Source organism: Chelmon rostratus, chromosome 3 (genome assembly GCF_017976325.1).
Source record: "Chelmon rostratus isolate fCheRos1 chromosome 3, fCheRos1.pri, whole genome shotgun sequence".
Lineage (NCBI taxonomy): Eukaryota > Metazoa > Chordata > Actinopteri > Chaetodontiformes > Chaetodontidae > Chelmon > Chelmon rostratus.
The window spans coordinates 29,817,722-29,845,665 of NC_055660.1; the positions used below are offsets into that span (position 1 = coordinate 29,817,722).

The window sequence follows — 27,944 nt, forward strand, 5'->3', positions numbered from 1 at the left end:
ACAGACGTCTCCTCATATATACATTGCCATCTAAACATAATCAGAAACAGCTCTGAAACAGGGTCTTAAAGTATCTAAAAGGTTGTGCATGTGTGTGTGTGTGTGTGTGTGTTTGTGCATGTGTGTGTGTGTTTGCGCATATGTGTGTGGTCTTCTTTCCCTAAAGTAGTCCCAGTCTGACCTAACCCGCTAGTGTTCAGCCAAAAATCTAAAATGTCACTCTCACCACTTCCTGCACTTTTTAGACATGCTTTTTTTATTTGCTCATATTGCTCTGTATCCTTTCCTCTACTTTTCTTTGCACCAGTGATTTTGAGGGAAGTCAAGCACTGAAGCAAAGTAAACGAGAGGCCTTTAGCTTACATAGTCTTACACATAAACACACACACATGCAGAAACCAATCTTCCTTACTTCTTGTTTATAGGAGGAAGAAGCTGTGCAAGGACAAAAAAAACAGAGAATGTGAGAACGGGGGAGATAATCCATGCTTTTCCTTTCCCTTCTTCCCTCAGAACACATTTTTATTGACTGTTTACTGGGACGAGAGCACTGTATGAAGGGAAAAATGGGATCCAGGATAGAAGCTACAGAACATAAAAGCCAAAGAGATATTCCACACCAGGGCCATTAACACAAACTACTGTGACAGTGATATGCAGGCAACACATTAATGGCTGACAGAGGACACAGTATACCAACCTAAATTGTGCTGGAATATCTTGACATATGATAAGAAAACAGTTTGCTTGACCCCATGAACCCAGGTTGTAAGGACAACACATAGTATATATTATTGTTTGGCAATTTTGCACCAGGTCACAGTATTGTGCCTTGGGTCCTCTGGGTCCTGTTTGCTGTCTTGGTGAGGTTTCCTTGAACCTGGCTGCACTGTCTGTGAGAGGAAGCAGTGTAACAGTGTAATTTAGATGTCAAGAATGACTTATTTATGCTGCCTGCCTGCTCAGACCAGATCAGTGGCTGATGGGGAAAGCCACAACAATGTGTGGCATTGGTACAGATGAAGATTTACCCTAAAAAAGGGCATAAACCAAGTGGAGTAGCAGTGTTTTTTGGAGTGAGGAAGCACATCTAAGCAATCAAACCCGCCCAGGAAAAAAAAGATAAACTATATAGCTCTATGAAGGATCAAGGATAAGAACATGTTGCAGTGCTTTCTCCACACTTCATGACTCAGGGATTCTGTCTATCCAGTAGTCCATATCCTCTTCCTAAAACACTGCATTTTTGGGTGTGTGTCACGTGTTTTTGCTTTCTAAGTGGTTGGCACACGTTGAAAGCCACAGTAGAAGCACAGGTCTATCATTATCAACATATTAGCTGTAACAATAATGTTGATATTTAAATTAATATTTGTCTTTTTTAGCCAAATTAAATGAATGAACTTGAATTATTCATAATCTTCATAATTGATAACTGCAATCAATACTTGATGCATGAGGATCATGTTCAGGTTACTTTATTTCAGCCGTGAGGAACATTTTTCCTATCAATGGCCATTTAATTTTTTCTAACATCCTTCGAGGGCCATAGTCAGTGGTGCCCCCGACAAATTTTTCAGGCAGGGGTATCATACTAACCTCTGCATTGACTGTGAGGTTTGGGTCAGTCAGTCTTGAGTGGAAGTGAGTCTTAGCAAGAGTCAGTTCTGAAAAGAGCTACTCATAGTAGAGGGTAGTTGTTTTGTCACTCAATGATGCCATGTTGGAGGTTGTCAGACACATTGGCTGGTTCCACATTAAATAGTGCAGCAAATATGCTCAGTTCCTTTTGTTTACTTTTCACGTCCTGAAACCTTTCACCAAATGCCTGAAGAAGCTTTGCACACTCGCCACCATATTCAGATGTCATAGCAGGCTTTTGTTCTTGCAGAGTAGGAAAATGCAGAGTGTTTCCTCTTTCCAGTTGCACTTGCCAAAGCTTTAATTTTGCTTCAAATGATTTCACAGCTCAACTTGAAGTTCAGCTCTCTCAACACAACACTTGCCTGCATAGCACTGTCTCTGTCAGAATGTGGTCTCTGAAAGCTGCTTTTTGGGCATCCAAACTCCATCAAAGAACTTTAAGCACATTTGTTCTTCACAGCCCATCCAGGTTAGCACACGTTGTAACAACACTCGAGTCTTTCTTGATTTTAACTTTACAAAAAAAAGCTAACATTTCTTCATTTTTGTTGGAAAGCACCATAGTCTGCATCTTTTTACATTTTGTGGAGAGGCGCCATGATGCACAGAGTTGATATCAATCACTTTTTTTGTGTTCCGTTCAGGAACAACTGGGGCGAACGTGTTAGTTGTGAAAAGTATGTGCACTCAGTGTTGGGAACTAGTAGGACTTAGTTTTATTATTATCGAATATCAGAGATCAACAAAATTATTGATATGAATTAATAATTACAGGCCACCACTCTAATATCAGGGACTAACTGGACTGTGGATGCAGTCTCAAGGGGTGTTCACTTAAATTGTCAATATTTGAGTAATATTGCACGTTAATAAGGTGAACAGTGACGGGCTGAACCTGAGCACTGGCTGTCACAACCAGCTGTAAACACAATATATTGTGATTTAGCAGCACTGATCGACAATCAGTAATACTTAAAGCAATAAATATGCACTGTACAACAACATCACAACTCCAAAAACAGGTAGCTATAGGCATGACCAACTGCAGCAACAAAGAAACAGCAAGCAAGAATGTGGCTCCCGAGTGTCTCTCTGTCTCTCTCTCTCTCTCTGTGTGTGTGTGTGTGTGTGTGTGTGTGTGTGTGTGTGTGTGTGTGTGTGTGTGGGTGGGTGGGTGGGTATGGGTGTGAGAGGGAGAAGAGAGAGAAGGCAAAATGGTGGACATGGCGGAGAAGAGTTAAACAGAAAAATGAGAGGCAAGACAGGCATTTGATTCACAGGTCTCTAACAACAAGAGTAAGCTGACCTGAGTTATGCTACCACTGTATTTTTCCCATTTAAGGTATGTGTGTGAATGCATGTAAAGGCATGTGGATGGGTGCCTGTGTGGGTTAGTAAAAGAGAAAGAGGGAAAGGGTCTCAAAACAAACTAAAGAGGCCCTGATTGCCACAAGCCTAGCATGCAAACATGGGTTTGTGAACTATGGTATCGGTTCTTTAACCAATAAAGTGTGGCATACTGCACAGCCCAACGTTGTGGGACAACACAAACAATGTAACATGTTAAACATACAAAAACAGGCAGCAAACACAAGCACAACATTTAGGTATTTCAAACAGCAACAACAGGAGTCTGTAGCCTGTTCATTTCACAAAAATATAGTAAAGCTTGTTCCATAAAAAAGCTAACACTAACACTATTATAACATGTGTCTGCCCAGACAAAAGCCTCTTGAGAGAGGGAGCGATTGTTTCAGTCCGTGTAGTATGTCTGGTATAGTGGTCTGCTTCAGACACTTCAGACAATGCATGTTGTACCACTGTTGTTCTACTTTGTCTGTGGGTTTCATAGCAGACTGTTCCTTGTATGGCAGTGGGGAAAATAGCAGAGAATAGAAGAGTTGACTTAATTGAAAAAGAGTGGGAACTAGAAGATGAGATCGCTGATGTGCGGTGATCTTTCTCAGGATCCAAGCATGTTCAGTAAACACAACAGAGTCTGTTTCTTGTCCAGCGAGTTGGGGGACTGTTGCCCATGCTATTTTAAGTGCTTAGTGCTTAGATAGACCTCCAATAACAACTTGGTGTTATAGTGGAAAGGTGAGGTGTAGTGTTGGCACACTATATTCTTTTTATTTTTGGTGATGCAATGGCCGTATCACAGGGATTCCCCTGACTTCTGGTGGGTCTCAGCCAATGGGATACCAGGATTTGAATTCAAACTGGATCTCACACTTCAATTGTTGATGGAACCAAACAATTACCAACTAACATCTGAATGTAGGTTAACATGAGATGTTACGGACACGACATGCGATCTGAATCTCTCTATCTGTCCGTCTGCCCACGTAACATGCTGTAGTAAAGGGGCTTTCACACCCTTGGTACCACTATGGGGGGCAGTCCTAACCTTACCAAGAGCTCCCATTCAGTGGCCAGGCCATTGGCTTATCACCGCAGGGTGGAGGATTGTGCCGTCCAGCCCTGATAGTGTGTCTCTGTGCCATGGGAGCTGCCACAGTTTCCCTGCCAGAACCACATAAGGTCAGGAAACAAAACAAGCTTCTGTGTTCTGATGACACCAGATGACCGCTAGATTCTCCTCCTGATTGCTTGCCAAGAGACAAGGAATCAGGGTAACTGGAGGAAACAGAGAACTCTGGGCTATGGCAGGTAAGAGGAGGCACCCACTTCCAATGGAGGGCTGTCTCATGCGTTCATGGACCACCACAGTATGCATTGTCAATTCTCTCATGAGGCAAACAGATCCATCTTTGCCTACATGTCTGTTTGTCAGTCATTTGTAAACCAGTATGTGTGATGTTGCTCTCCCAAGAGAAACCCTGTTCGACAGTTTTCCAGTATGTCATGTCTGACTGTAGTGACAGAGGGTTTTTCAGCAGTCGGTGTTGCAAAATTTTTTGTCTGGGAATGCCAGGGAAGTGGAAATACACATCTGTCAGGTTGATGGAATTGAACCAATCGCCAGGACACACACATTCCAGCACATCTGATTGTCAGCATGTGGAAAGGTTGCTTTATAATGTACCTGTTGAACAAGGACAGAACAGAAAATGGCCTCATCCCACCTGTTTTCTATAGTGTGAGACAGTAATGGGAATAAAGCCCCTTATTCTCCTCTCCTGGAGGGATGCAGGAGATTGCTTTCTTCCTCTGAAGCTCCATCAGCTCTATTGTTATGTCTGTCCCATGTAGCCCTTGAAATTAGCCTTGACATCCGTGTATTCATGCACAGCAGACTTTGCTATGCTGAGAGGAAATTTCTCTTTAAGGAAATATGGTTGGAAGGAGATGGAGTGCAGGTGGAATGTAGGTGCATTCGGAGGCCTAAGTGCAGCAGCAAGAGTCAGAACAGCTGTCGTCACCTTTCTGATGTCAGGTACAAACTCCAATTGGAGCCAGTTGTAGCAATCTAAGCGTCACATTGGTTCAAGCATAAACTTGGTCCTGAGGGGTTGTGGCAATGGCTTGTGCCTGCCAAAGAAGGTTACCTTGGGTAGAGTTGTAGTAGCTTGGCTTTGCTCTTGTGGCAGGACAGAAGGAAAACCCTTTCCTTTGTGGACTCTGGTGAAAGGCTTGTGTCTGGAGACCTGTGCTTTTGGTTTTCTGGGCTCTGAAAATGCTGAAAGGCTGGAGCTCCACGAAGCAAAGCCAAAGTGGGGAACATCTAGCCAGCAGTTGTAAATGTCCCCACCAACCAGGCCATGACTACGTGCAGGTTGTCTTGCTAGCATCGCGATGCCCCTCAGTTCTGCTGCCCTCCTGATGATGCCTGACAAGTCCTAGAAAAGACCTTTGTTGGCCTGTATATAGTTGGTAGACTGATGCAAGGAAGGAGAGAGCTAATGGAGTCCCTGACCGCAGCAGGGATGAGGAAAGCTGAGCCCCATCCTCACAATCAAAGTCCAGGTTCCCCAAATGTGCAATTGGAGGACCAGGAGGAGTGCCTGAGATGGACAGAGCTGAGCTGTCTGACTCATTCCTTCTGGGTCCACATCTGGGAGGTCACCGCTGACGATTAGCTTGTCTGTCTCATCCTCTGCAGGGGTCAGTTCAGCTTCATTGCGCCCTACACCAGGAGAGCCATGAAGGCATACACTCATCACTGGAGCTCCCCCAGTGACAGGCGAATACTGACAGACGGCCTGTGAAGTTAGAGCAGCTAGCAGGGTGCAGTTTGTTTTACTGGTGGGGCAAAAACAGACAGCTTCATAGCTGCTGAACCTCATCTTCACTTCTGTTCCTCACTTGTTGACTGCTTGACACTGAAGACACACATAACTCACGTCCTGACAGTGTTGTATACTGTACATGAGGACCTGAGGCAACTGTACAGTGTACAGTGGCGGGAAAGAAAATCCTCACTACTGTGACAGCAGACTTAGACGGTGAAGCCTGTGTGCAATAAAACAATAACTATCAAGTTTTCCTGTCAAAGACAGGACATAAATTATTGGATTAAAATTTTGCATTAGATTCAGTTCAGGTTGATGTTTACTATAGATCAAAAATGTAGTATTGATTGAGCAGTCTGGTATTAGCTCATTAAGTTGTTTCAACCCAGAAGTGGCATTTGTTTTAAGACAGGTGAATAAAGACGATATAAAAAAAAATCATCACTCCTCAACACAAGCAGTTTTTCCCCCTGAGACTGAAAAGACGCCAAAAACCCTCCACCGTCAATCCTGTAGATGCCTCAGAGACGCCAAGGCAATCAGCTCGGAGCGGAAGAAGCAACAGAAAAAAAAGGCAGCTTTCTTTGCAAACGGCTGGATGACGCCAAGGCTTATTGACAATGTCTATACTGAAAGCAGAAGGGAGGTCAAACCAAGGCGGAGAGAGAAACACGAATAACACTTAGTGCTTTTTACTTTGTGACCAAGTAGGTTATTCTCCTCAACACCAGAACTAATCAATGAGCGACTGAATGAAAGAGAGGCAGGAGAGAAAGAGAGAAAGAGAGAGCAGAAAAAAAACATTTTTTTCCTCAACACCAGACCTAATCAATGATGGCGACGGGATGAATTAATGGAGAGAAAGAAAGAAAGAAATGATCTTTCTTGACATGCGAATGAATCAATGAGATTTAGATAGAGAAGGATAAAGAGAGAGAGTAGGGTCAAACTGCAAAGAAGATATTTTAAAGAAAAATGAGAGAAGAGAAGAGAAAGAGTCAATCATTGATCATGCTAATGAACCTCAGGCTCGTGGCTGGTGGCTGGGATTTAAGCCTCAAACACACACACGTGGAGAAAGGCCACTAACACACAGCTCATGTCTGAGGCTGATTGCAGAATGGAGTCACTTAAGTAAATCAAAATGTTGTAGCAGACTCCATACAGAGAGACAGGGAGACGGAGAGAGAGGCAGACAAGGAGGTAGACTGGAAGGGAGTTAGAAAAGAGAGGCTGGAGAGAGAGAGCGAGAGTGTGTGTGTGTGTGTGTGTGTGTGTGTATGTGTCTGACCTACACTGTCTTGGCCATGAAATGAGACACAGATGGAGGGAAATTTTGAAATGATTGACTGCAATGACAGAATTTAACCCAGCTGATATTTTATGTACAAGTAAAAGTTCTTCATTTTGTTTTTGACTTGTCCTCATCCTTGCTGCTACAGAGTGTTTACAGAGATTTGTAGGGCTTAAAAACGAGTCACATGTCGTGTTGTTTGGCACAAATTTAATGTGATGGTTTTAAATGCAGTCTTATTTTTCTTTTGGTGATTTGCCCACAGGTCATCTGACTTAAATGACAATATTCTGTATTGCCTTCCAATTACCCTTTAGTGACCTTACAAAAATGTGTCTTAAGAGCGTTCTTGATCTGCCACCTCTATGGTTATGGTATGGTTATGTTCAGGCAACTGAATCTAACTGGTTAAGAGAAAGATTGTGCTCAAAATAAAAAGAAATAAAACTGACCACAGTCTCCTGTATTGATAGTTTAAATCTTTATTCTACAATGTCACAATGCTTTCTCTTTTCCTTGTGGACATAACCATCAGTGGTGTCATCAAATGACCATTGCTTTCACTTTTCTGTAGAAAAGGATTATTATCACTGTCTTCTGGCTCTAAAGCTTTAACAAGAGCAAAATGCTGTGTGTGCTCAACCTGTTCTCATTCCCAGAGAAACTTTGTCACATACAGGTGCCAAAGACGACCCTTTGGCAATGGGCAACTCACTCCATGTAAATCCATCCGTGGCAATATTAGACGCCCAGAGCAGCTGCTCTGACCGTTCAACACGTTTCATCCCAGCGATTTTACAAAGCCCTCCTGCCAGAAAGCTGTTCAAACATGTGGTAAATGTTGTGAAATGGTTGGAGCTTTGTTGGGTTTAGACACCAAAACTAATTGGTCAGGTTTAGGAAAAGATTGTTCACCTTTGGTTTCACTTACTGACGGGACACAAACCCTGTGTCCTGGATGAAAGTTATGTGTTTGCTTGACGCATCCTTCCACTTCCACATCCACATCCACCTCCATTTTCAGTCTTTCTTGCTCTTTTCACTATGTCGTCTTGCTCTGAGCATCTACTGTTGCCTAAAGGCTTTACAGTGGAGTTTCTTGAAAGCCTGTTGAGCGTCTGTATGAGACACTGGCGGGCTTGACAAAGTGTCTATATTTGACGCTCTGGAAATCAGACAGGCTCATGTGCTCCAGCCAGGATTTTTCAGATAGTAAACCTTGTAGCCTCAAAGGGATTGACAATTTTACTGTGGTTATTACTGAGATTCAGCTGTATTTCAATACATTGCAATATGTTTCATCTTATAATCAATTCTAATAAAGCAAATTTGATTTTGAGAAAATGTTCGGAAAGCAACAAAGGTAATGTGACGGAAATCTGAAAACAAAGAGTAGAACGTAGGATAAAAAAATCCTGGTGGCTAAGAGGACAACGACGACAAGATGAAAGAGGAATACAGAAAAAGCAAAGGAAACCCAGTGACTTAGTAGAGCACAGTTTTCCATATTAATGACTTGGCCGGAGTGAGAGAGTAAAAGAATGGATTGAAGAGAGAGGGAGAGAGAAAGAGAGAGAGAGGGAGAGAGAGAGAGCACACCAAGAACTGACTTGGCAGGAGAAAATGAATGAGAGAATGAGGCCGAGAGAGACAGACAGAGGAAAGAGAGGGTGGATGAGAGGTCAGTGCACTGGTGTTACAATAAGGAGAGAGAAATGTGGAGGACTGATGAGAGGCTCTGAAAAGGCTGCAGCTGCCTATACTAACAGAGGAGAGGAGAGGAAAGAAAGGGGAGGTCAGGTGAAGAAGATGGCGGAAGTGGGAGGGAGGTGATGGGAAAATAGATGTATGAGGAGAGAAAGAAAAGGTACAGATGCTATAGATGGAGGGAAGAGGAGATGTAGCCGTTTCTCCAGAATTTTGTTCTAATTAATTAAGGGAGATGAAAAGAAGAGATATTTACCTTTTTATCTCTTTGTTACCATCAGTGACATTTTCTCAATCATCAGTAAGCTCATTCTCTCTCTTTGCTTCCCCATTCTCAACCAAACAAGCTTTATTGGCTTAAAATATCTCTTAGTTAGCCACATTAACGCAGCAATCTAGCACCTGATAAGATAAGAGGACCATTTTGGAAACTCCTCCCTTCAGTGAATTCAGACACTCGGATGTCAGATTTTATTTTATTATTATTATTATTATTTTTTTACAGTTGAAAACATCTGTCCAAATGACATAACTGAAAACAGACATGAAACAGAACAATTCACATTTTCACTGGATTTTGTTTCTAATACTAAACATGCAAATTTATTTTACCTCATTATTTACATTTTGGGAGCTTTTCAATGATCCTAATCTACATTTCAGATGGAAACACAGTATTGTTCTTTGCTATCAAACACCTAAAAAAATAAATAAAAATAGCTCATCAAATCTAATAAATTGTTAGAGTTCAAAGTTGCGGTGTGACAGAAACTAGTGGATGGAAATGAAAATGCCAACCCATTCATAACAGCTGAATGACCTTAATATTCACTTCACAGGGGGGGGCACATTCTTATCTTCCTTATTCATTATATTAAATGAAGGCAAACTGTGTTTGTGTCCTTTCAAATTATATAAGTACATAAGTATAAGTACAAGAGCAGCAGAGGAAGCAAATAGACCAGCGGTAACACTGTATAATACTACAGTATAACACTACAGACATGCAAAAAAATGCAGAAATTATACAATTATCTATCTATCTATCTATCTATCTATCTATCTAGCTATCTATCTATCTATCTATCTATCTATCTGTCTATCTAGCTATCTAGCTATCTATCTATCTAAAGACATATGTGTATATACAATACAAACACACACACGTACAGTCTGAATGATGGACATTCATCAGTGTCTGTAAATTCTAAAAAAATGCACTGGAATCAAACCGACAAATTGCATTTCAACCTGCTTCTATCTGAAGAGAGTCTGTGCTTCTTTTGCTGGCATCTAAGCTCAGCTGGTCTCATTCATTCACCTCCTTAGCCCATCACTGCTACACGGTGAGAATGGGAAATGACAGACAGACAGACAAAGGTTGTTGGCAGACAAAGAGATAATCCTGATTTTCTGCTTTTTTGTATTTGGACCTCATGGTTCATTAGACATGGGTGTTCTCTGCTGAAAACAAAAAAGAGACAATATTCAAGGCAACACTTTTATCAGACAGTCGATTAATCACTAGTAGAGTCAAGAAACAGACATGCTGTGCTTTAAATTCACTGCAGTGGTGTGAATGAACCCAAGTTCTGCTTCTCGGTGTGTGAGGAAGACGTAGTGGAGGGGTTCAGCTGTTATTGTTCCAGCTGTCTGTGGAGGGATTCCCTCACACATTGCTATAGAAGAGGCACTATTGAATTTCATTCAGGACAAAGGACAAACTGTCTTCAAATGGTGACCTCTACTGTTTTTTTATGCCTGTGATAAGTTATTATAGGCTACAAACAGAACAGAAACTTGACTCTGCTGCAAAATTGACACCAGGTTAAGCAACCCAGTCTACATGATCTGCAGAATATAGATAGATAGATAGATGGATAGATGGATAGATAGATAGATAGATAGATAGATAGATAGATAGATAGATAGATAGATAGATAAGACTATAAAGAACAAACTATACATAATAAAAATATGAAAATAGCGAGCAGTAAAAAAATTATATACATATACAACAATGATAATAAAATAGCCAAATAGTAAACAGTAGTAAAAGTATTGCACAAAAAGAATATCAAATGCAAATGAATATCAAAATAAGAATATCAAAAGCAAATGGCAGTGAAAATAAAGTGTACCGTGACTGTAAGAACAAACTATATATAATAAAATATCGAAATAACAAGCAGTAAAAAATTATATACATAATAATAAAATATCAGAAGCAAACAGTAGTGGTAAGAAGTATTGTATATATTTTTTTTACCTGTTATTGTACAGTGTAATGGCATGTGGCAGGAAAGATTTCCTGTGTCTGTCCCTTCGACAGCGGAGTTGTAGCAGCCTGTGGCAGAAGGTGCTCCGCTGTCTGTCCACTGTGTGATGGAGAGGGTGCTGATCATTGTCCATGATGGATAACAGTTTATACAGCGTCTTCCTCTCCACCACAGTCTCAAAAGACTCAAGTCTGAGTCCAAGTACAGAGCCAGCCTTCTTGATGATCTTATCAAGTCTGTTGGTGTCGCTGGCTCTGATGCTGCTGCCCCAACAAACAACAGCAAAGAAGATGGCGCTGGCAACCACAGACTGGTAGAAGATCTCCAACATTTTGCTGCACATGTTGAAGGATCTCAGTTTCCTCAGGAAGTAGAGTCTGCTCATCCCCTTCTTGTACACAGTGTCTGTGTTGGATTTCCAGTCCAGTCTGTTGTCAATCACCACTCCAAGGTATTTGTAGTCCTCCACCTCCTCCACCACCTCCCCTCTGATCCGTAGTGGCTGTGAAGGCGTCTTCTTCCTCCTGAAGTCGATCACCATCTCTCTGGTCTTGCTGATGTTCAGCCTCAGGTGGTTCTGTTCGGACCACTCAACAAAGTTGTCTATCAGTAATATCAAGAATATCAAGATGAATTACTTCTGCGCTGGAGCATTCACAACTAAGATACAAATATTAGCACAAATTAAGATATAGCTAACATTTGAATCAGAGTGTTGGTTGCTATATCATTGTGTTAACTTGTTTTTCAACATTTTTGGAACCTTTTTGGGAAATGACAAAATCCAAAACATCCCTAGATATTGTGAGATCAACATCCAGCTATGTTTTCTGGAGGAAAGTGCGGTGATGTGTTTTCTTTTCCAAATCATTTTACCTTCCTTTCTTATCTTCACTCCTCAGTTTGAGTATTTACAAGGAGGTCACTGTTCACAAAATCTCACATTGAACTCTAAAATTCTGAGTCACAGTCTACAACAGCACCATTAATTTGTTGAGGTAAATACGTTGAAGGCACAATGTGGCCCCACCTTCTTTTTTTAATAAAATGTTGACTCGTGTAGCTTAAACGACTTTAATTACATGTGAAATCCCTTCCCAGGGCTGCATGTGTGTAAGAGGATTACTGTGATGCTAACGCTAAAATGGTCTCATGGTCCTGTCAGTTTTGGCTGACCTGCTGTTGGAGGAACACTGTGGCTTGCTACCATTTCCCACTCTTTCCTGAGCCTCCTTTGCTGCATTCCATTATGTTTTCATTTCATGCTTTCTCTTCCTCTCTTTCTGCTCATTTCACGTTGCTGTAATGCCTTCACATGTGTCACCTTTTGGTTCTTTCTCCTGATCTTCTGTCCTCTTTCCCCTCCCTCTTTCCCCTGCTTCTTTCTCTTTCAAAGGTGATATGTATTGTGCGATGCAGCAGCCATGAAAACACCAATTTTACAGCACAAGAATTCAGGAACAGCAGTTAGAAAGAGCACTATTAACAGACTCTCTCTCTCACACACACATTTATATTAACATACCTATGAGACCCCTCAGTTACTGCATTGTTTGTCCAGCCACTTGCCCCAAACCCTGGTCTTCACCATCAGCTTTTCATTCCTAACATGAAAGTTACTCTCACAGTATTCAGTTCAAATTCAGAGAGGTCCAGTTAGAGAGCATTTCCACAAGCAAAGGTACGGATCATCATAATGTCAGACTTGGGTTATGATTCAGTGCTGATTCAACCTCGCATTTGTGTTACTGCTTGTATGTAGTCAACAACTGTCAAATCAAATAAAGCAAATGTGATTCAATAATTTAATGTCAATTTTCACTTTGTACTGGAGGGATAATAAATAATAAGTACTCTAGTGATAAATGTTTTTTTTTTTCTCATTTCTAAAGTAGGGGCTGCATTTAAAGATAAAATCCATAACAGAGCTCTGGAAAAATGTTAATCTTTAAGCACTTAATTAAAAAAAGAAGCTTGTGTAGCTTGTGTTTCCCTTTTTCTTCTTTTTCATTTGCTTCATTTAACATCTTAACAGTCTCAGCCAACTTTAAAATAAACAATCTCAGCACATCTGAACAACTCAGCAGCTTTATCACCTCCTTTTCTCCTTCTTTCCTACTTCTGTTCCACTCCCCCACTTTCTGTTGTTTCTGTTTCAGTGCAGCTTGTCCTGCCGGGATTTATCGTCAGTTGTCACATTGAACTGGAGGGATTGGAAATAATAAGTGCTCTAATAATAAAGAAATGCTGCTTTCTCCTTTCAAGTAAAATAAGGACTGTGTTTAAACCTGAAGTATGTAATGGAGGATATTTGCTTGATTTTTTCAAAATTTGTTTGTTTTCCCCCAAGTGAGGCTTCAGCTACCGCTCTCATGCACTCTTGACAACCCCCTCATCAGTTAATAGTTTTCTACATTGACCCAAAATCCAGGCATCTTTCAGGGAACACTCCTGAGCACGATAGTGGGCAGTGACTGAATGTTCTGGCGGATCGATTATATTGGGCTCTTTGATTGTTAATTTTCTTTGCTCCCGGTTGGGATTTGAGTGACGCTCTGTGCTTTGTCTCGTAGAGGTGCTTTACATTCCCGCTTTCAGTCGCCATGGTCTCGGAACATATGAGGCATTCTGGATTTAAACTGACTGTGGGAAGGATGAACATTCAAGAGTCTGTCTACTTGATTAAAAGCTCTGTTGTCGCTGTCTTTTTTGACCGCGCCATGTTAAATTACTCCTCTCTCCCCCGTGTGTGTGTGTGCGTGCGTCTCACTCACTGAATCAGTTTGCAGTGCACAGATGCACAGATTGGCTGAGTAGCATCACATGACATGATTTCAAATGCATGCAGTTTGTCTTTGAGCTTTCTGTGCTGCTGAACCAGCACTGTAAAGGCTGGAAAAGCTGTGCGGTTAAAATAGAAATGACCCGTCAAAATGAATAATTACGGTTATACATTTGGATAGGATCGAGAACCACTAATATTAACTTGCTCCAATTCTAACTTTAACGAAACTAAACTCTTGAAATGTCATGTCTCCTACTGAAATCAGTGATTTTTACATTTGTCCTCAGCATTCATTTCAGTTCATCACCACTGTCATACACAGTTTAACATTTCTAGTCTGTTCTAGAAAGAAACATCTGTGCTTTAGCTCATCTGCAGCTGAGGATCAGACAAACCTGATACCTTCACTCCATCAGTTCAGGTTTTTCACTTTATCCATCTTACAGTGAAGGTATTCGGGGGTCTTAAGCCCCTAGGGAGTTTCCTCACGAGTTCAATCCCTGGTTTTCTCGCCCCTTTTCATGTTGCACTTGTCATGTGCTGTTTGTATTAATAAAAGTACGGCTTAGTTGTAAGGAAAATGTAGCTCAAGCACAGTGTACTGAGCTAAAAAAGAAGTCAGAAAGATGAGACAAACAATACAAAAATACAATCAAAATACAAAAAAGAAAATATAAAATATAGAGCAAAAACAATACAATGCTAAGAAACACAGAATGATAAAAATGGTTGTTTTAAGCAGTCACATAAAGCATCCACAGTCCCTGCTTTCTTCTCAGAGGCTTTTGAAGCGTGGTAAACGAATGCTGCATCACACTTCTTCCGTGGCTGTGACTGACCGGAAAGCCAGCACCAACAGAGGCCCTGGAGGCTTGTGAAGGGCTGCAGGCTACCAGAGAATCCGCTATGAAGGACAGTCATAATCCATTAAGAGCTCAAAAATATTGTAAAAGTGACACAGAGCACCTATTTTTCATTAAAAGTCTGGCCGCAAAATTCTGAATAAGCTGAGGAACACCACCAGTGACAGAGGGCTAAAAGTTCAGTCTGCTTGAACAAGCAACAGTTCAGCACAGGATTAGCATTAAATATCTGCAGTGAAGAAGTGTACCTGTGCTACTAAAAAAAAAATTTTCTATCTCCAGACACACCTGCTATTTTGGTTCACGTAGGTGCAGCAGCAGGCAGTGCAATATAGATCAGAGGGTGTGTGATTAATAAATACATATCAGCTAGTCACGTTATTGGTCTCATAGCTCTTTGACAGTGGAGCCAATCACAGTGAAGCAAATAGGAAGCTGCTTCCTCAGGAAACCATATTGTTGTCTAGATGGTGCAGTGTCATGAAGAGAATACACAACACCGTATTTGGGAAAACAAATTAAATAATCTTCCTGTGTTAAATATGAACATTTCATTGTCAAGTTGTTGAAAAGCATGATCTAGGCAGCATTATGTTTTCTACTGCAGTACTTTTTTTTTGGGGGGGGGGGGGGCAAGGTTGCCATAGTCACCTTTAAAGCCTTGTCAACAATCTGCTTTTGTTGTGTAAATGTAGAAGAGGCAAAAGAAAGGTGTGGTGGTACAGGTCACCAGCAGTTGTGAAAGCAGCTTCATGTGGGTTTGCTGGTGTGGTGCATTCGGCCTCTCAAGCCGAGCCTGAGCAGAAAGGTCACTCACACACAATCCATGGCGGCTCATTTTGACTGAATGGACTTCCTCTCTACAAGTCTAGCCTGAAGCATAAAGAGTGTTCAGCAGAATTGATCTGCTATGTCTGTACTTGTAGCAGATGTTTTACCCTTTAACAGCGAGCATACAGCCTGCTCTCTCTCCATACTTTGGCACTGGAAAAACTTGTGGAGTGAAATAGTAGAGGCGTGGTAAGCGCTCATGTTCTTTGTTGCCATGTGATAGTAAGCCCGTCTCGATGGAGCTGTCCCACCTTCAAAACATCTCGGCAGCCTTCTGTGTCTCTTTTACTGTGTTTTTCCGTCCTTTTCCCTGTGTGGGTCATCGAGCAGAGAGGGGCTCTCTCCACTTACATGCCCCACAAAGGCAGCCCCTGGCTGGGGATAGAGGCCTGCCTCTGTCCCCTCTGTGTGCTGGGAGTCCAGAGGTGGAATGAGTTTTCATGCTTCAGGAGCCATCAGTCTTAACTCTTCCACTGACCTCTTTCTCTATGTCAATGAGTCTTTTACTTTTTCCAGGATCTTTTCTCTTTTTTTCCTTGAAGTCTCTCACTCCTGCCCTTTCTCTGTCCCTCCCTTTGTCTTTCTTTTGCCTCTCTTCTAGTCCACGTTGTCCTCCGTTCACCTTGTCTAAACTCTTTTTGTTGACCATTGTTGTTGTCTGAAACTCTTAATTGACTTCCAGAGTCACTGTTTTTTCTGGAGCCTCTTTTCTTCTCTACTTGTTCAATTTTCTATCAACAGTTATGGGGTTCAAACCCTGAACAACATAAGAGAGGACAACTGAAGCCCACTTCAGTTGTTCTATTTATTTATTTCTATCTGTTTTTTTTTCTTTTTTATGGTATGTCACAACCTTATCTTACATTTGTACCCATTAGTGTTTTTACACTTGTCGATTTCTTTCTCTATTTCAATTCTAGAAATATATTTTACTCATTTATTGCCATGTTACATTTGAATCTTTGTGGCTGCTTGTCATAATTTATCTCCTGTGTGCACCCACAAAGAAGAGTTATTCAGGATCTGTTCTAACGCATACAAAACTGAAAAAAGTCTTATAAACACAGCAAATCATCATAGCAATTCTTTTCTGCTTCTTCAGAAGTCCTCCGTGGCTCCATACTCCAAAGCCTGCACATCACATGGTGCTCTAAGTCATGTTTGTAGAAAATGCTCCCATGACAAAATGTATTATTGTTGCTTTTTTAGTGGCCAACCAGAGAACCCTTGACTAGAGCTGCTTTTTTCTGAGTGTACAGCGAAATCAGAGTTGAGACAAAAAGAACAAAACCCTGGAAACACTGACAATGGAAATGTATAACTTTTGACAAGGTTTATGAGAGAGTGACGAGATAGAGGGAAGGCAGTGATGCAGAGAGAGAATAAGTGCTGTGCAGAACAGAAACAGTGATGGACACAGACATACATAGATGGAGACAGAGGGTCATAGTGAAACTTGTAATCGTTCTGCCTTTGACAAATAACCTCTTCCCTCAACAACACCTCACCTCACTGCTCCACTGAGATGCCAATTTACTGTGCACACATCAGTCCATCCCGCTGATGGAGAGCTGTGTGTGCATGAACTACACAGGCTCACACACATTCTCCAGTAAGATAATGCCTGAGGGCTCACACGCTGCTACAAAACATTTGTTCTGCCGTACTGTAACTACAGTAAGGTGACTGCACACACACACACACACACACACACAGCAGTTCAAGGGGGTTCATGTAGCATTGTTTTGTTTTTTTTCCTTGACTGAGGCTTTCATTTTGGTTTTTTCCCTTTCTTTCTCAAATTTCTTATAGCATGTTTCTCCACTTGACAGTTCAAGCACCCAGAAAAGTTCCTCTGGGAGGCAATTAAGCAAAGCGAGTGACAGACCATCTGAATTTGGCACTGTTGTGTTGTGGTAAGCCTACGACCAAAGCCAGAGTGCCTACAGAGTAGCTATAGGACACCGCAGTTAGATAATCATCTCATTTTTATGTAGATGATGTTTATCCCAGTTGTACATAATACTCTATGGCTGACATATAAAGGAGTGCAGCTAATCATTTACTCCCAAACACCTTTAGGTGCAATACTGGCTCAGAAGATAAAGCTCATTTTTGAACCCATGATGATAAACATAAATAAATCCAACAAACTTTTCTGAACAGCCATGATCTCCTGCAGCATGGTAAAGGCTGTGAATTGCAGCACTCAGTGTACATCCAATAGATGTAGATGTGCTTCCTTACTTCATATGCAGAACGACAGGTTTTCCAGCTGGTTGACTCAGGCTTTGCATTAAGCCACTGATTTGATTAAACTCCACCTATGCTGATTGAGCAGATCTGACACTTACCATGCATTTTCATCATGAAGACTATTAATGGTGCTGGTTAGTTAAGTGGTATTAGTTGATAGGTCGCTAGATCACAGGTTTATATATTAAATACAGTAGAAGCATACTTACAAGGATAAAGCAGGCATGTTGCATCTGGACATATTAGCGCTTAGATTTGCAAAATAAATGGTCACATCTAAGTGATGAGTTAGTGTTTCCCAGAATGAGTCAGTATAAATTGTTGTGTCATTTACTTGAGCATAATGAGACATTTTAATTTCATCCCACTGAAGTATGAGTATGTTCTGATAGTATTAGTTATTTTTATTGTTTTTATCACCAGAGTTCAGTTGTTTAATATTTTTTGGTGAGGCAACAAAAAGTCTGGGTGAAACACTGAACGTTCTACTATCAGCAGCTTCAGTCAAAAAGCACAAAAACAACAGTAATGACTTTCAAAGACTAAATGCCATTTAAACCTCATGTTTAATAAATGAGATGCCTGACAGATACTTGTGTTTTATAATCAGGAAATTGGAGCGGTAAAGTAGCTGGGTCCATTATTTTTCCCCACACTGCGCTGCGTTGTGGCAGCTGACGCAGAAGGCTGCAGCCTCTCCACAGCACTGATTGTGCATGGATTTTTATTTTAGCTGAGGGAGTTAGAATTAATTTCAGAAACTCATTTGACCAAAGACGCTAGCATGGATAAATGATAGGATCTATTTCAGTGGCTCCTGAAGTGTTGTATTTTTCAGATGTGGAACTTTATTGATGAATTAAGCCTGCATTCTTACTATCGGATCATTTCTTCATTTGGCATGGGCTGCTTCCCACATGTGAAGTGAACGTGGTGAGTTCCACTCAGATCGCCTATGGTAAAGGCTGATTGCCTGAATAAGTTTCAGCTCGTCAGTTCAGTGTGTGGAGAAAATGAAAGTTCCAACCAATGATTTCATCTCTTTTCACTCGAGCAACCTCTTTGGTATCTTCATTGATTTGCATACCTTTATCTGTCCCTCTCCGGGTCTGTTGCCCTCTCCTCCTCACTGCTCATCTGTCTTGCTCTCATCTTTTTTTTTTTCTGGATCGGAATATTTTTTCTGCTGACACACATGCTCCAGAGCAACTGAAAATCCAATGTGCATTGAAGTAAACGGAGATTTGTGTGTGCTCGTGTGTGTGGTTGTGTGGATGTGTGATTGTTTATCATCCTGCAGGAACTTTGGTGTAATAAATAATGACTTGCAGTCCAAGGAGGATTTAGCAACAGGCTGTTTCCTCCCTGTTTTGGTTTGAGCTCCACTAACTTAGCATGTCTCATCTCACATTACTTTGCCAATATATGGAACTGATAATTGAGTTTGTTTTGCAAATCAAATGAAGTACACTGTAAAATGTTTATTGTCAAATTAACAATAACTTATGGACTAGTGGAATTGTCAACCACTGATACCCAACAGTGCCAGCACTGTAAAGTCTACTGAAAGATGTGAAGCACAGACAAAAGTGATATTTTAGTCTGGCATTCTTCTGTAAATACAATCAAAGTCCAAAAAACTGTTTCTAACAAGCTAGTCTGCTATATTATTTATTTCATTTAGAAAATTGATAAGAGAGTTCTAAGAAATTGGCCAGTGTTCTATTGTAGCTTTATCAAACAAGAGTTGGATAATGTTATGAAGCTGAATGAGGAGGAGCAAAATGATAAAACATCCTTTCTGTAATGAAAAATAAAGCACCTAAGAGGAAATGAGCCTTCCAGCTGCCCTGGTACTTTGACATCCAACCAGGAGCTTTAACATGGCCTCAGTAGTTCAGTTGACTTGCGTAACTCACATTATATAAACAGTTGTGCATGAATGTGAAGGTGCAGGAGCACTGCTCCGCACTCTGATCACACTGGAGACAGGCATTTCTAAAAGGCAGAGTGTATGAAAGTACACAACCAAGCGGAACAGAAGACAACTGCAGCCACTGTAAGTGGATTCATAATGACTGTACACATACAGTGCAGACCATAAGTCTGAGTCCAGTCAGCAAACCACAACTGTTCTGATTAAAACAAACTTCAATATTGTCATCATATTTAGGATTTGGTTTCAGACTGTAAAGTAGTCGCAAAGCAGAGGCCAACGATTCTCAGTACATTTAAAAGGGGATTTTAGGTGGACAGTGGACTCATAATATGGGGCGTGTTATTTGTTGACTTCTGACTGTCATGTTGTCCAGTCCCCCCTTGTGTTGTTCAATGAAAATATATATCATCATCTGTAAGTGAGAGTACACTTAGGTCCAATTTAGGGGATTTTTAAGTCTCTTAAATCCAATAAATCATTAACTAAATATAAATGAAGCCAGTCATTTTAGTGGGCCGTACTAAGAGCCCAACTCCAAACATTTGGAACGCTTTGTAAAACAGTAATTAAACAAGATTGGATCATTTGCTAAACCTTTTGGACATATACTCATTGTAAACAGTACAAAGACAACATACTTAATTTTTTACCTCATTAACTTCATTGATTGTTGTAAATATCTGAATCTGGTGCAGCACATTTCAAGCAAGTTGTGACAGGAGCAACTAAAGACTGGGAAAGATGTGGAACACTCCAAAAACACCTGTTTGGATCATTCCACAGGTAAACAGGTTGATTGGTAACAGGTGATAGTATCATGATTGGGTATAAAAGGAGCATCCTGGAAAGGCCTAGTTGTTCACAAGTGAGGATAGAGGGAGGTTCACGAACACTTTGTGAACACGTGATTGGATAAAAGATATTAAGACATGGACACAGGAACTTTTTGTAAACTGTTGTAAACACTGGTCACAGTTTGATTTGCAGTCTGCATTCTGCTGCACAGACCCCACTGAGAGCTACACCTGAAGAATGCTTGCAAAATATTTACTGTTTTCAGGTTTATAGTAACATTTTCCCATAATGTATTGAAAATCTACAGTAACACACTGTACACAGCTTATACAGTAAGAAGTAATTCAGCAACATGCTGTGAAAGCAACAGAAATCATAGAACTTTGTATAGCTATAGTTTTACAAATATTTCTCTTCTAGCGGAGGAAGAAACGAGGTTAATGTCTGTGTTGGCAGGTTCAGCGGGTGGAACTAACCACAGGTTGTTGGAGTGCAAATCACATTACTTCTAGACTAAATGCTAACAATGAACCTGTGAGCATAACATTCATGATGTTGTATTTTAATTGCTCAGTCCTCCAGATCAATTTCTCCTCCACGTACCAGACAGATCATTTATTCTAGCTCCAGTAATTACTCTGCCTGAGCATGTTATCAATGACTAAATTGGCAGCCGTGTTAGAAATTGTGTGAATAATGAGTAATGGTGGAAACTGGGATCAATGGCTGCCTTGGCACTAGAAGACCGTCTTGGATCCAAATCAAACCAAAGACTATTTAGCGACCATGCCAGTTCTTTGGCAGATGACAATAAATGATTTATATAACACTTCAGGGGCCATTTTCACTAAACATCTAAACGTTACAAGTGTTCGAGTCTTTACTGGATGATTTAGGGAAAATCCTTAAAATAGCATCTGTGTCAGCCTTATTTTGAACATTTCTTTTGGTTTTTGAAGTCATTCATGAAGCAGAACATGCCTGTCAGCTGAAGAAACACACAAACCGTAATGTGTGCTCTCACATGACAAAGTCAAATTCAGCTTAATAGCCATCATTAGACCGTGTGTTGTAGATGCTGTTCTACGTGTCCCAGTAGCAGCATCACCCAAAGACAAAGACATGTTTAGCAACCAGAAAAAGAGTCCTGTCATCAACACACAGGTCATTCTTGGTGGCAGCTAGAAAGTATTAGTCAGTGCCAGTGTCCAGGCTGAACTGATTCCTGCGTTTTTCTGGAAAGCTGCCTGAGGCTTCTGAGGCTCATGTCCCAGTTGGATGTCTCTTGGTGTGGCACAGTAGCTGTCCCTGAAGGCTGCGAGTCTTCACATCCACATGCAACCAGGACCTCAATTACATTACAACATGGAAATGCACAGTTGCCTCCAATTAGGTTTTCTTTCCTTACATGAATACTGCTCAGAGACACTCTCACAGACTGGTTCCCAACTAGCAAATCATTGTGGGTCCACTGAAACAACATCATGCTCACTAATATGGTTGTTATTCCTCAGTAAAAGTTCCTCTCAGCAGCTTCGTGAAGAGCCTAGTGATGAAGTTCCAAGATGAAATACTTAAATATTCCTATTCGCGGTCGTTCTTTTCTATCTGTGCACGATTTCATGCTTTCATCTCGTTCTTTTCCACTGCTGTTATCTGAACATGAAATCATTGAACAAAAATCTTAGGTTAGTGTTTGTCTTAAATACAGAATAAACGTGCCCCATACGTTACATGAGTATTTGAGTGGGGCGGTGCATGCTGTCCCTTCGGCCTGAATGCTACTTGCACTTTTTGGACTCATGTACACACGGATGTGATTGTGTGTGCTGTACAAAGCTTGTGAAGTGAACACACTCTCTTGCATGAGGCTTCATGGTAATGAACACACACAGCAGAGATATGTTGGGAAGATCCAGTGGGACATCGATCCTGATACACACAACAGAAACCTACGGTTCTGCTCAGTAATGCATTATGTCAATGAGCGTCCTCACAAGAATACAAGCACAGATGTGTGTGCATGCGTGTGTGTGTGTGTGTGTGTGGCATTCGGCATTTAGCCTTGAAGGTTTGCATAAGCGGAGCAATTACTAAGCCGGCAAAACAGCATATGGAAAGAAAGCGCGAGGGGGAGAGAGAGGGAAAGCAAGCACATCCTCCACAACCAGAAAGCCCTCCCTCGCTCTCCCCACTGCTCCTGCACATATCCCTTTTCTCTCTCTGCTTTCTATTTTCTCCTGTGAGGACAGTGGAGAATGAATAACAGCAGGGCTGGGAAATGGAGACTTGATGCTCTTTATGCAAATCAAATACCAGCATTGCCATTCATTTCCCTCAGAGCACCCTGAAGACAGAAAAGGAGCCAAAAAGCACTGGAGAAAAACAGCAGGGAAAAGTTGAAGCCAGGTCAAGTTTGAGCAAATATTTTTACAAAAACGAAGCTGAGTGTTGAAGGCCAATCACTGATCAGTATTCAGCCCGGCTGAGTCGAGCAGCGTTGGGTTTCAGTTCTCGCCAGCCTTGACCGGCCCATACACTGCAGTGAAATTTACATAGTGGTTAACATCAAAGCCCACAGACGGTGACTGCTGAATCTGACAGCTTCTTACATTTGTCTCAGACATTTAAATGAACAAAATGTGAACCTGATTCACATTCGCAGACATCAAGATTCAAGAAGTATTTGTCGGCAGATAAAGTCATCACATGAATTTCATTGAATTCATTTCACTGAATGTCAGAACTTTCACATACGTACATTTCTTTAAACTATGCATTGAATTTAATGACCACTACTTTGGTAAAGACTCAAGTTTTTGATCTTTATGAAAGATCAAAAACTGCTGATCTTCCTCAGCATCTTCAGTCTGTCCATAGCCTCAGGGCTGATATATTCAGACAGGCTGTCTGACTGTATCGTCTCAACAGGTTGAACTGCTACAGGCACCATGCTTAGATTTCTGCCAATTACTGCATCACGGCAATTCATATGTACTCTGATGAACTGCAAAAGTCCGGCTGTTTCTCTCTCTCTCCATATGAGATGCTGATAATTGTGTTTTCCTACAGATGAGACCCTGTGTGTGTCACTGAATCATGAAACATGACCTGAAAGTTGAATATAATGGAGATTCTCCTCTTTACTATGCAGATGTCTATTCAGAAAATGAGTAGACAGTAAGTATCCCCTGGTCCTTATGGACAAAACACACCTTCTCTATCAGCTGAAACAAAGACTGAAACAGTTGAGTTACAAAAAGCAGCAAAACTCCAACAATAAACTATACTTACCCCACAAGCTCCATTTGTTTAAACTGCCGATGTGAGAGGGAGGTTTAGATACGAACTCAGCTGACAAGCAAACAATCTGCTCCTGTCCATGTTGGATGTGCATCCTTTTGAAATGTAATGAAATGTAAACATTATTTTCCCCAACAGCCATGAAAAGGATAAGCTCATCAGTAAATGCATGGATATTCTTGGTGCCAATAGTTTTAATTTACTACAATCCAATGAAACCTGAAGGCATCCCAAAATCTCTTTTCTCCTAAAATTCTGATGCTACATGAATGGGGCCTTGCTTTTTCGCTCAGCCAGTCTGTCATTAATCACCTTCAAAAGCCAAACCAAAGTTCAAAATCAACCACTTTATGTGAATCGCTGACATTTTAAAGAGCTGAAGTGTAGTAAGCGCAGCACAAAGACGAGCACCCTTCTGACCATTCTTCTCTCCTCGTGTTGACAGAGCAACCATCCAATCACCACGGCTCCACGCTGCCTCCGGTACCTCCCCCTCACCGCCAGCAGCCCTCAATTACAGCTCTCAACCAATCTCTGGGCTCCACGCACCACGCCGGCCAATCCCTGAACTCAACGCGGCAGCTTACCCCTCCCACTGGAAGCCCGGCCCCCGTGGCCGGCCAATCACCAGCCGAGCTGCAGACCACGCCACCTGAGAGCGTCCCGCTGCAAGACAGCTGGGTGCTGGGTAGCAATGTGCCACTGGAAACAAGGTAAATGCACTTTATCTTACTTTCCATCTGTCGACAGCATTTTCCTTCAGTAAGTTTGACTTTTGAGGCCGAGGCTTCACAGTGAAGAGCCATAGCTGTGGCTGGAGCTGTCAGTGTCAGCATCACTGCTGAAGGGGACAGTGTTAATGGAAAGATGACGCTCAGTGGGGCTTTCTCTTTAATGTGAGGGCCTGGATTTTACATTTTCGTACCAACACAAGTGTCCTCAAGCAGCATAATTTACCCTGCTAAATGATCCTTCAAACTTTAAAGCACAATCAGATTAAGGTTTAGCAAGTCTAACAGGAAGTGTATCCAAAAGGAAGCCCAGAGTTGTGACTGCAGGCTGGAATTTACCTTCAGAACACCTGCAGCCAGTCAGAAAACAAAACTAAACTAAACTAAACAAAACAGATTTTTAAAAATCCTACAAACACATAACTTTATTCATGATTTTTTTTTTTTTTGATCTGTCTCTTCTGCTACCAGCTTTTTGAGGGGGGGGGGCGGTCATTCCTGAGCCTGGGTGATTCATCCCTGAGCAGATTTTGGAGTGAATGCAGTAAAGTTTTAATCATGAGATGAGATAAGGAACAAGGGCAATATCAACTTTGAATTAAACTATGTTTAGAAAAAGTGCTAATTGATTTATTGCAGTTTAAAAGGTCTATAAAATACCTTCACATGTGTTAAAGCACAATCCTGTAGAGGTGTGTTGCAATCAGACGAATAATCAGTTGAGATGTTTGTATGCAAATGCTGAGTCTCATTTTGTTGTGTCATTGTTTAAGGCAAATCAGTGTGATGTATCATGATAGATAGTGATTCTTTTTCCTCATCAGACTCTTGTTTAATGAAACGGAAAAGGAAATATTGTTCATCCTGTTATTTAATTAGAAGAGAGCTTGGCTTGACCAGACAGGGCGCACATTGGTTGTTTCTGTTCCATCAAATTGAAAGAGCCCCACCAGTCACTGGTCTGAACTGTGTTCGGCAGCTGCAGACGGAGAGGGTGTGTAACACACACTCATTAACATTCATTAGACCTGAGCTGATGTCACTGTCCACTTTTATCTGTTCCAGTAAGCTAGTGCACATCCACCAGTCCACCACTGGAATCTGTTCTCTGTCTGCCACTGTCTAATGTTGCTGCCAGAATATGTAAAGAAATGTAAAGACGCCTGTCAAAAAAGTAAAAAAAAAAAATCAATTATGCGGTTATTCATAATTAACCATTAACATTACAATTTGCTGCACTGGTAACAAAGACGACTTTAATACATCTCTTCTGGATATTGACAGTCTCATTAAAAAGAAGTGGGCCTCCTTCCTAGAAATGAATAGTTACCCAAAGTCATCGCCAACTCTTCTGTGGGGAACAGGAAGCAGTCTTTCATTTTCTGTTTCTAAAAAAAAAGAAAGAAAGAAAAAAAAATCAAACAACTTGAATACATTAATGTAAGTGACCCAACAGTGGAAACCCAGAACAAACTAAAAGTATACATTCCAAGTAAATTAAATTATCAATAAAAAACAGACTTCAACAAGAACATTTTCACCTTAATGATAAATCTAGTAAATTTTGGCAAATCAAATTAAACAAAAGAAAGAAAAAACAACGATCTCCATTAGTAAGGAAGCCCACACATTCACCCGAAGAGATAAATCAGATCTTCAGAGATTGTAATGCCAATCTATACTGATCAGAAAAGCACATTCACTCATTTCTTAACAGCACTGATTTGCCACAGCTTAGTGAAAAATCGAGTTACCGCCCACTTCTCTCCTCAGTGTCACCGCTACCAGTGGACGGGGCGGCACTCCCCCCACACTTATTATTATTAGTAGTAGTAGAAGTAGTAGTAGTTGTTGTTGTTGTTGTAGCAATGGTGGCAGCAAAGGGAAGGACTAATATTAGGAATGTACATTTTTTATTTTAATTATTTATTTAATTCAATTTTTCCATCAATCTCCCTTCATATATTCTCTTTAGTTTTCTCTCTTTCATCCACCCCATAGACTGACTGTTCAGAATGCACACACACACACACACACACACACACGCATGCACGCACACACACACAAACACACACACACACACACCCCAACATCAAACCATCACAACACTGGACAGCTAACAGAACAGAACAGAGCACTGTTGTGTGATTCCCAGTGAAATTCAGCTAACTGGTCTGTACTCACTGCTCTTGTCTTCTTCGTGTTGCAACCTCTGAAGACTCGACACAAATGTTGCTCATTTTCTGATGCGTTTAGGCAGACTGTGAATCCAGACGTAGACTGAATCAGTGTCCTTGCTGAAGCCTTTTACTTCTTACTTTCCCAGACCTTTAGAGCTTTAATTGAAGTTGTCCTTTCAAAGCTCCAGAGAGCATCGCGATGCTGCTGTTTTTTTCTTCTCAGCGGTGACACAGGTTTTATTGGATAATTTGTGCCTTAAATCCCTATTCTCTCAACGATTTGTAGCTCTCTCTTTTGAGCTTTGCTGAATACAAATGCCACATGCAGTTCTCTTATATTTATCTCCACCACAGTCGAGCATCACACTGGTGACCATGTAAAGGCCCACTGCCTCCAAGCTCTCCTCACACACACACACACACACACGAGCCTCTGTTCAACAGACAGTCCGTTGCCCACTCAGTCTTTCACCACGTCGTCCTTTTTCTGTCCTGCTCTTATTAATGTCTCTCGCCCAGTGAGAAAGACAGGGCGACTGTCTTCGTCCCTTCCAGCACTTGCCTTTGTGTTTGTGTATGGGAATTTGTGGACTTCTTGGACAGCCAAACTCTGAACCCTGGTGCAGTTTGATATTCTTATGAAGGCTCAGGGCGCACAGACACACACACACACACACACACACACACACACACACACACACACACACACACGAACACATACAATTTATGAGGGTAACTTCAACCTTGACCTTTAATTCACCAGACAATTTGTAGCTAACTCTTTCTTTTCTTCTTTCTTCTCTCTCTGCCTCACTCGCTTTTGTCTCATTCCCCGAGAGAAAAAAGGGGATGCTGATAGATTGATAGAGGGGGAAATGTCTGCTTCTAGAATCTTTACAACCCCCAACATTTTGGCTGCATGTGTGTGCTGGAGAATGCTTGGACCTTTGGGAAAGCCAAACCATGTCCCTGGCTCAGCTTTAAACTCATATAAAATGCTACACACACACACACACACACACACACACACACACACACACACACACACACACACGCACACACACACATACACACACACACACATAAAGCCGAGCTTCCATCACTTCAGAGGACATTACGTTGACTTGCATTCATGTCTTGC

At 41.3% G+C, this 27,944-nt stretch overlaps 1 protein-coding gene across 1 annotated transcript in view; it reads left to right on the forward strand.

Annotated features, from left to right (window-relative positions):
* tenm3 (teneurin transmembrane protein 3) overlaps nucleotides 1–27,944 on the forward strand; it is a 198,826-nt gene that overhangs the window by 42,475 nt on the left and 128,407 nt on the right. Inside the window, exon 3 of the mRNA XM_041933771.1 lies at nucleotides 24,338–24,605. Within this exon, the coding sequence (XP_041789705.1) occupies nucleotides 24,338–24,605 (268 nt within the window). The remainder of the gene's footprint in view (nucleotides 1–24,337; nucleotides 24,606–27,944) is intronic.